The sequence below is a fragment of the Hydra vulgaris genome, chromosome 12, assembly GCF_038396675.1.
Source record: "Hydra vulgaris chromosome 12, alternate assembly HydraT2T_AEP".
NCBI classification, from domain to species: domain Eukaryota; kingdom Metazoa; phylum Cnidaria; class Hydrozoa; order Anthoathecata; family Hydridae; genus Hydra; species Hydra vulgaris.
In genome coordinates, this window is record NC_088931.1 from 20,772,361 (window position 1) to 20,783,096 (window position 10,736).

Sequence of the window (10,736 nt, forward strand, 5' to 3'; positions counted from 1 at the left end):
ACAAAAATAATGAAACAAAAAATTCAAAAAAGTGAAGTATGCTCACATAGAGTTTAAATGCTATTTGTTTACTTTTGTCAATATCTGAATTATAAACTATAATAATTTTATAATACCGTGATCTATTTTATCAATATTATGATCTATTTTATCACTACTGTAATCTATTTTATCACTACCGTGATCTATTTTATCACTACCGTGATCTATTTTATCAATACCGTGATATATTTTACAATACCGCAATCAATTTTATCATTAGCGCGACAAAGTGCACGAATTAAGTGCAGCATATTGCAAAACATAATTGCAACGCAAGGGCAGTGAATTTAAACAGTGCGGAAAAGGGACTATTTTTGTTAGAACTATTTTGGAAAGCGTTTTTTGTTTGGAACAACAAAAACAAATCTTAAAATATTTTTTTGCTCTGCGTCAGGACCGAATCGTGAAACTTGAGCAAGTCTTTCGCAGCTTGCAAATATGTTAAAAATGTTAAATATTAGGAAACTTTCGAATGTCAAAGATACTCTGCTGAATAAGATTTAGGGCGCTTTTTGATTAGTGTTTTATCATGCCTGAAAACAACTCAAGTTTTTTATGATAAATAGAGCCTTTTAAGTTTTTACTTGAATTCTGTTCTGAACTAACGTGTGTTCCAGAGTTTTTTTTTTTTTCTTAAAACTTAAAATCACAGTTTGAAGCATTTTAATCAGAAGTTGTTTTGAACATATTTACAAATCTTAACTTAATTAAGAGTTTACGCGTTAGGATTTTAAGTGTCAGTATTTTTATCATTTTGGTAAATTAACAATGATTACAAGAAAACTGAAAAACATGTAATTAAAGCGTTCTGTTTAAATCTTGTTAGGTGAATATGTCTAGTGAAATGTGCCATTACTGAAATAATTAGTAAGTTTATTTACGTATATTTTTTAAAAATGTGCTTAAAAATTTATAATAATTAAAAAGTTGGCGGTAAACATTGCCGGTACGCGGTGATAAACACTGAATTATTTACTATTTTTATCCCGAATGTTACAAACAATATTTAGAATTATTTGAAAAAACTGTTGTGAAAAATCATTGTAAATTATACGTAAACTTTAAAAAGCAGAAAAAAATGTATATACATAATTCATTTGTTATGAATTTATTAAACAACAAATAATATAAAAAACATTACCTCGAGATACTTAACTACTTAGATTTAGAAATAGGATAGTGTATCTACTTGATATTTAAACTTAGTAACATCTAACAGGTACTGAACTTTTTTTAAAGATTCATATGATCGATAGCAATGATCAATAATTATAATGAGTACTGTGTTTTCAATAGAGATGTTCCTAGATCTCAATAACATCTCTATAGAGGCTTTAGATTTCTTTGAAATTGCTGAGCAAATAAGTACGTTATAATTTATGATTTTGGCTGTGGGGTTAGTTTTTGTGTTACGTTTAAGATTTTTTTTTTTTAAAGTTTTGTAGTGTTTTTGATATTTTGGTTACATTTTAATGGATACATCACAGTGGACACATTATAATGGACACACTATAGAGGACACACTGTATAATGGACACACAATAATACATCATCTAAAGTGTAATCTTTTTTTTAATTTTTTTTTCTGTATATACAGGCTTTAATGGTTGCAAATAATTGGTTTTCCATTGAAGAATTAAATCGGGAATCTCTTTAAGACTTTGAATAGCAAATCACTTTATGATTGTAAAATTTTAAACCGTATTCGTTTACATTTCTGTGTTTGTTTATGGTATAAAGCATCAAATTTGCAAAAATATTGCCGTCTGCTGATCAGTCAAAAAATTTGTACTGAAGGAAATTTTTTGCTGAAGTTTGAAGCGCGCGTATTTCAGTTTGTTTTGCTTAGCTTCTTCATTTCCATAGGCATTTGTTTTGGCGCTCAAAGAAATTTGGGTTGTTTTAAATTCGATACAACTTTATTTCACAAGAAAACTAACCGTTTGGCATATCAATTGGCAGCGTTTTTTTTTACTCCAATGTTTTAGGTCTAATTTTTTAATTTTCATTTTGAAGAAACCAAAAAAACTTTTCAAAATATTTTTGATTACTTCAAACGACCTGTTTTTGTATAACAAAAAAACACTAGTTTGTAACTAACTCGATACTTCGATTTACGTCATTGCTTTTTGCTTTACGCGCAAAGCGCTGTTTTCCCGCCATAATTGCGACGTGTAATAAAAAAACAATGTAGATTAATAAAATTTTATTTGACTTATAGTTGATTAGGGACTTGATAAAAAGACAAGCTGCGTCTTTTTCTTGCCTTGATCATCTGTATTAATTGTTCAATATCGATTGTATTTATGTATTGGCAAAAAAATAAAAAATAATTACTATTAAAATACTATATTACATTTTCTCAGCTTTGACTTACTTATTTAATCAATGAAAAATAACTTTTTAGTTTAATATATATTAAAAGAATGGAGATCTTATCAGCTATTCGTGTTTTTCAATTAGTGGCGATGTTGCCGACTATTGTGGTGCGTAAATTATGTTTTTTTTTCCCATTGGTTCATATACATATATTAAATGAATTTAAAATTGTTTTTCATTTATTACTTTTCAACAAATTGTAATTATTTCTAGGGAAAGCCATTCAATGCAACAAAAATAGGTGACTATTTATTCATCAAAATAATCTATCAAACAATGAGATTTGTATGTATTTGTTTGCATGATAAAGCATCTGTGTGTATGTTTTTATGTATGTGAGAGTGCGTCTGTGTATATGCCTCTGTAGCGAGAGAGTGTTTTTGTTTGTACGTGTGTGAGAGAATGTTTGTGTGTATGTGTGTAAGAGAGTATCTGTGTTTATGTGTGTGGGAGAGTGCATCTGTGTATATGTGTATGTTAGAAAAATTGTGTTTGTGGGTATGCGTGTGAGAGAGTGCGTTTGTATGTATGTGTTTGAAAATGCGTCTGTCTGAGTGTCTGTGCTGCTTTAATAATAAAATCAAAATAACTAATAACAGTTCCTGTAACCTGAAAGTTAAATTGTTTGAACAATTATACACAACATGTGATATCGCACATTTTGTAAATCTATGCTATAATTTAATTTAAATAAGAATAAACAATTTTTTTATATTTATGTTTAGAAGTAGAAAACATTTGTACGAAAAAATATTTTGAGGAGACTTATCTTCGCGATGAAAGTGAGTGGTTGTTGATTCATTATGTTGCTTTATTATGTTGCTTCATTATGTTGCTTCATTATGTTGCTTCATTATGTTGCTTCATTATGTTTAATATAACATATTATGATTGTCGTACCTAAACTATTTTTATTATTTTTACTTTTTTGCACTCACTGAAGTCAAAGAAAAATTAACATTTATTTATATAGAACTAGTTCTGGATGCAAAAGTATTTGCAGAAAAATGCTCAAATTCTCGTTCCCATCAGTGTGCGCAACGTATTCTTTTAGAAGAAAACACTTTACAGGCGACTTTCGGGATAACAACTGAAGGCAAAGATGCTTTGCATGTTTATTATGAAAAGAGTTTCTCAAAACAATTTTTTCAAGGTTTTTGACTTACAGTTTTATTCTTTGTTGTTAATCGTTAAATAATTTTTTAACTTTTTTAGTTCCTTTAATTTAGTTATTTAATAATTAACATTTAAATAAGTAAAAACGATAAATTTTTATACAGTGAATAAATAAAATTTTAAACAGCAGAAAAATTTGAAACAATTTATATTGACAAGTTTATTTTTCAATTACTAATGTAAGATTATATTATATAATTCTACATAATATAGTTTAAATCAAGTTTGGTCTGGCGTGGTCATGCATACCCGTATAAATTTAGTAGTATTTAAGCAACGCCTAGTTAATACATAACTTTCTTTTAAAAGAGATTATAAACTAATAAAAAAAAGTAAGGAATTTCTACTTTAGGGTAGATCATACCAGTATAGTTTTATACCTTCGTAAGGTATAATTTTATACAATTACGATTTATCATTCGATTTTCTACCTAAAAGGTATAATTTTCCTAACTTAGAAGGTAGAAAATTATAGCTTACTAAGGGTAAACCACATATCTTACCTTAAGGTAGGAATTTCTGCTTTTTTTTTTTAGCCTGTAGTAAATTAAACACCAGTAAATATATGTTTTTTTGTTTAAAGAAGCAGTCAAAAAAAAAAGTAAGTATAAAAATATGTTGGTTTCTCGATACGATTGTAAAAAATGACGACAAAAACATTTATACTATTGAAACTTAGTGAAAAATAAATGTGTTTAGATTGTTGGGGGGCCGCTATTCAAATCAATGCAAAAAATTACTCACAGACATTTTACTTTATTGAATATGAACATGTAAGTTGATTTTTTTGATTTGTTTTCTAGCTAAATTTTATAATATCTTTTTTTATTACGCTTTTATTATCTGTTTATTATCATGTGACTTATTTAAAAAAAAATACTAATAAATGTTATACATTATTTCAGATACCTGAAGTGTCAGTTCTTGTTGAGCCTGGTGCGGAAATTCAAATAAATTCAATTTATTTACCAACTGGGCATCTCCTATCAATGACAATAAGGACACCTGGGAGTAAGTTAATGAGGTTTAGTTATTTTAAATCCTTTTCTTCTACATACTTTGATTGTTTAATAAAGCTCAAGAGAAAAGCAAAATTTCAAGAAGTAACAGTAAGACTGACGAAAAAACGGCTAATTATAATCAAAAGTCCTTTAAATTGGTTAAATATTAAAATTTAAGTGATGGCAGATTAAAAAATTTGTAAGCATCTAAGAAAAAAATCGCAAAACTTTTTTTTTTTTTTTACATTTTTGGTTCGAAATAAAAAAAGCCCCGTAATTAAAATAATAATTTTTTTTGTTGCTGTTGTTGTAAATTGCAGCAACGACAAATATGGTATTTTTTGCATATAAAACCAAATAATAAACAGATCTTCCCATATAATTTATCCTATATACAGCCTAATATATTAGTACAACTAATTTTAACTTTATTATGTTCATTTTTATATTTAGGTCAATGTGAAAAAGATAGGCTAGAAGAACTTTATGAAGGTAAGTATTTCTGCTGCTTGTTTTAAATGTTTATAAATGTATTTTTCAAAAATTTACCAAGCTAGAAAACAATTTTTTTTTTTATAGCTGCTTCAACTGAAAACTTAACTCATTGCTCTCAATTTGGTACGAAACTTATTTATCTTTAAATTTGTTTTCGTTATGATTTTGATACAACGATAAATGAGAATTACATCTCCTTTTTTTTAATTATTCTATTCTTTTTACGTAGAACTACTTTTTATCTTGCGAGTAACCGAAGAAATTTGTAATCAGAAAGTTTCAATTAATAAAAGTGTTGCTGATGCAATAAACTCATTGAAAAAAGTTTGCGTTCAAAAAACGGGAAACCAAGACTCTACCGAGTTTGGTAATAAAACCAAGAATGTAGAAATTCACAGCGGAATAAATGCATTGCTTCTTGTTTTTTCAGCATTCACTGCTCTTTTTGTAATAGTACTTGGGCTAATTATATACGTTAAAGTTTGGCGTAATAAACAATACAAAACTCATAAGTTTTTGTCAGAGTCTTGGCTGTTAGAAAATCATTCAAAAATAAGAGGTATGCATAACAACTTTTTTAAAGTATATTAGGAATTTAAAAATGTTTTTAAAAATTGAAAAATTTTAATTCCAAAAAACAAAGGTTGTTTTTTTTTATCAGTTAACCGCACTTATTTATATACTAACTTTCTTTTAGACAAAAATAACATCTCATATGTCGCACAGAACATCTCATATGTTGCACAGAACATCTCAGATGCCGCACAGAACAATAGATATATTTCAGTTTTAATCATTAACCGGCCGGGTTGCGATCTGCTAGATAAAGCCATGATAAATTTAACTTTTGTTTTAAAGTCATTCGGGATTGATGTGAAGTTAGCAGCTCTTGAGCAAACTCAAATAGATTCCGATGGAGGAATTGCATCATTTATGCAAAAAAACATTGAAACTTGTGATTACATTTTAATTGCATGCTCTTATTCTAATCCTGAAGGTATGTTTTTGATAACTCACTAATACTTTTTTTTTAATCCTCACTTATACTTTGCTTTTTATATTTAAGGCAAATAATTAGTTAAAAAAATAACAAATTGTTTAAATTTATAAAAAATTAACTTGTTGCATTAAAATTGAACAAAAGTTTTTTTACGTGATTGCTCTTGATTTTTAGATTTCGAAAATCAAAAGCCGTACGAATTTGCTATTCGAGTGATAAATGGATTAGCTTATCACAACAACAGTTGCTCTCGATATATTCCAATTTATCTAAATGACTATTCTGAAGTTGCACATTTAATTCCTTCATTTTTAAAAGTAACTATAGCTGCGGGTTTTAAAATACCCGAAGATGTTCTTAAACTTGTAAAGATACTTTCAAATAACACTTGCACTTCAGAAAAAGAGTTAAAAAACGATTTTTTTATAAACGAATTACGAGAATCTGTAACCAAGTATTTATCTAAAGATCACAAAAAATGTTCTTTTAAAGCTGGTTGTCCAAAGGTAAATTATGTTAAAGATTGCTTGTCAAATAGGAACTTTTTTATAAATTGTTTAAAAAAAAAAATTTATTCAATAAATGTTATTTATGCAACATGTTTTGTCGGAAAAAGTTTTATTTAAGTTTTAATTAAAAAAAAAATTAGCAAGTGTCTTTTATTGAAAATAAAAAAAAAGTTTTGTTAAGAAGTAGTTACTAAAGTGAGATCTGTTAAAAAAATATGAAAAGAAAAAAAAAGAAATATAAAAAGCCATACTAAATTTGTTATTTAAGTAATGTGTTAGTTAATATATAATAATATTAAAACCAAAATAATTCAATAAGTGATAATATTGAAACTTTTTCATTCAATGATCATGTGACCATTTAGAAAACTTTTATGTCAGGGTTATGCAGAAATTTAAGTTAAATTATGCGGAAATATGAACTAATTTATGCTGAATATAAATTAAAATATGCGAAAATATAAGTTAAAATAAGAAAATCAATATTAAAAAATATAAATATGAAAATACACAATTATGAAGCAAAACTCAAGGAATGAGTTTATTTAAAAACTATAGAGGTTTTTTTATTTCTTATCAAAATATCATACTTTCTAATTTATATTTTTTATTTTTATGTTCTTGTTTTAATTTATATTTACGCATTTTTTAGTTTTTATTTCTGCATAATTTAATTTATATTCTGCATAAATTAATTTATCTTTCTGCATAATTTAGTTCATATTTCCACTTAACCCTGTAACAATATTAAACTTATCGATTCAGAAAATTTGTATGCCAAATTATCAATATAATATCAATAATATCAATAATATTAATAATTTAAAAATACAAAAGAGATACATTAATATTTGAAAATAAAGTTAAAGAAAAATAACTTTATTTAATGTGTTTTTTTATTTAAAGAAGTTTCCTTTTTTTAAAAGAACTTAACACAAAATTTTTTATTAGTTTCTTAAAAAAACATCTTTTTTAACTAACTTTAATATTTTTTTTAGGGACTTATTGGACAAAGTGTAAGTAATCTCTCCTTTTCAGCTATTGATTCACGATATTCATCTTTAAAATCAATTATTGAATCATCTTCGTCGTTCGACATCAGAAACAATGCTGCAGATGAAATTCAAAATGTTCAATGTTTTTCAAAACTTTATGATTTCTAATATATAACTTTTCTTTTTTTAAATTATATAACTTAAATTTTTGTAAATACGTTAAAAACTGCATATAATTTTTCTTTTATTCTGTTTTATTTTTATTTTTTATTTTTTTTTTTTGTAATTATTTCTTTAGGAATAGTTTTTATAAAACAAAATTTAAAAAAAGTTTAACTAATAATTGAATTTTATAATAATAATCACATAACAAAAACATTATTTAAAAATTTGAATAAATGAAACGAGGTTTTGCATTTACTTTTTTTGATTTTCACATTTTACTTTGTTTTTTGATGCAAAAAAACTTATTTTTGCATATTTCATAATGATAACTTATAAAGTATGTTGTAAAAAAATTTTGTAAATAAGCTGTTTTTGTGTAATGCTCATGTATATATACATTTTTAATATATTTATTTGTAAATTTTATTTATTATTATCATGTAAAATATTTAACTGTTATATTTTAAACTTGATATTAAAGAAGTTCTTAGTATTTTGATATGGTTATTTTTAATTATTTTTTACAAGAACGGTGTTCAAATCAGAAGATACTTTAAAAATCAATTGCGAGCGTAGACAAATATTTTTTAAACAATGTAGTACCAATAAATTAATAACAAAAGCTATTATGCGATACAAGTCTCTTGTAAATAATGCATTCCGTTGTGCGGGTACATATATTTATTGCAGGGGTGAGAGCAGAGTTTTTTGGAATTTGAGCTAAGTAACTTCCGGGTAAGCTTTAAATTTTAAACTTTTGTATATACTTAATATATGGACGTTTTGCAAAAAATTGTGCTGGTTAGAGTTTTGAAACAAAAATACACTTTACTGATGGTTCATAAGTGAAGTTTAACGTTTAAATTGTTTTTTAATTTGTGAAAATAATTTGCTTTGTATCGTTGTCTATAAGAACCTTTGCTCGTTCGAAAAAGATAGCGTTTAATTCCTTATTACACACTGGTTTGTTTCTCATATTGATCAATACACTGTGAACCAAAGTAACCGTCAGGTTTGAAATCTCCCCGCATCAGATTTTACTTTATATATACTTAGTTACATATAGAATAATAAATAATTGATTAATTAAAACCTCCAGTGGAAAAATGCATACAAATAAAAAAAAAATTTAATACTTTTAAGCTTTTTTCATGCTCAAAACATTGTGGTGAATGGTTGCGTTTTGCGATCAAACAGAAAAAAATAAAATTAGACAGTTAGAAGACAGGCAAAGAAGAAACACTCGAAAACTTGATGAACTTAAAGAGAACGAAAAGCTTGGAGGAAACAGAATTAAAAGTTATTAAAGTATTTGAAAACAATCTCAACAAGGAGTTACTATTGAACGGGCACACATAACAGGAAAGATAAGTTTAAAAAATCCGAGAACTATTGTAATGAAGTTATTAAATTAAAAAAGTAAGACTAAAATATTAAAAAACGCGCACAAACTCAAAGGAACGAATATTTACATAAACAAGGATTATTCCTTCGATACAATAGTGATACGGAAAAAGTTACTTGAAGAAATGAAAGTCAACAGGAATAGCGGTATGTTAAATAAGGTTGCTAATATTGTACCCCCTAAGACCAAATTAAAAAATGTAGGCCATCTACTGAGTTGAAACATGGATATTCAATTGTATTTCGTAATTTAGGGATGTTATAAAGATGTTAAAAAAACTCATAACTTAAAAAACGTTAAGTTCCAAAGAATCAAATTAAAAAACAATGCGCTAAGAGTGCAATTAAGGAAACTAGGTCCTTAATTGTACCGTTGTAATCCAATATTGTACCACTTTCTTGATTTCAAATACTTTACAACTTTCCAAGTATTTTATGAGTTTAGATTTAAGGGATTAAAAGAACTGATTAAAACGAATGGTTTTTGTAAAATCAACAATTGGAAATATTCTGATATAACATAACATAACACCTAACTGCCCATAATCTAATGAAATGAAGTTTTTTATTTAATAAACTCTATGCAACTTGAATTTTTTTTCTTTTGGAAAATTCCAAAATTACGTATCACCAAATATTGTACAATTTTTATTTATATTTTATGCTTACCAATGGGCTAGCTAGGATTAGAATAGAGGTGAAAGGCAGGTATTTAAGATAGTTATACTAAATAATGTAAAGCAATTATACTAAATAATGTAAAATAAAATACATAAAAACTTTATTTTTGGCAAAAGTTGCTAATATATTGTTTCTGTTTTTGATTAACATTTGCACAGTCAACATGACACCAGCCTTGATAAGCAAGGCATTTTATCATATTCTTTTCTATATTTTCTTCCCAAAGGTAATAAAACCAGCTTTTACTATGAAGAGTTGTATTTGCATACTTGAACCTTTTTATGCCATTCCTGCCCTGTTCTATTTTTTTAGTTAATATTAGTAAAATTGAGCTAGAGAGTACATCTTCATAAGGACTACTTGTCAATACAAAAGTAGTAGTGGAATTTTTCTTTTTTTGTTTAAGTGGTGAAGTTTGTATTGGAAGTATGGATATTTCTTTAATTGGAATCTCAAAATTAAAAAAATATGTTAACATTAAAAAAAGGTAAAAATTGTTAAATTTGAATAACCAACAACAACTGGATAATTTTAATTAAAACAACTTGTATATAAAGCTAGAAAATAACTACGTACTGTTTGAAAAGTTTTTGATTGTTGCTTATTTGAACTCAACTCTGAGTAATTTGAAAGGTGCAAAGTCTGAAACACTGAGTTGTCCACTGGCCATATCCCAGTGTCTCTAAATCCATTAATAGCTATTTCTAAAAAATCTAGAAGCTAAAACTAATGCTTCTAGATTTTTTTTACATGTTGAATGACTATCAATGATAAGAAGTACTTTCTTTTGTTCTGGATGTTCTGTTTGAACTCAACAGAACATCCAAAACAAAAGAAAGTACTTCTTATTCTTGATGGTCATTCAACATGTAAAAAAAATCTAGAAGCA

At 26.3% G+C, this 10,736-nt stretch overlaps 1 protein-coding gene across 2 annotated transcripts; it reads left to right on the forward strand.

Moving 5' to 3' along the window:
- Window positions 1-712: 712 nt before the first annotated feature.
- Window positions 713-7,847, forward strand: LOC100205133 (uncharacterized). 2 transcript variants are annotated; one of them, XM_065812506.1, is made up of 13 exons: window positions 713-909; window positions 2,450-2,528; window positions 2,635-2,662; window positions 3,147-3,203; window positions 3,395-3,574; window positions 4,297-4,370; window positions 4,503-4,608; window positions 5,052-5,090; window positions 5,178-5,216; window positions 5,323-5,652; window positions 5,791-6,090; window positions 6,268-6,599; window positions 7,601-7,847. In XM_065812506.1, exons 2-13 carry the CDS (start codon window positions 2,469-2,471, stop codon window positions 7,763-7,765), a joined length of 1,710 nt encoding a protein of 569 aa, XP_065668578.1. In that variant the 5' UTR covers window positions 713-909; window positions 2,450-2,468; the 3' UTR covers window positions 7,766-7,847. The 2 variants fall into 2 exon arrangements, with proteins under 2 accessions (XP_065668578.1, XP_065668577.1); XM_065812505.1 differs by lacking the exon at window positions 713-909 and adding an exon at window positions 1,180-1,261.
- The last annotated feature ends 2,889 nt before the right edge of the window (window positions 7,848-10,736 follow it).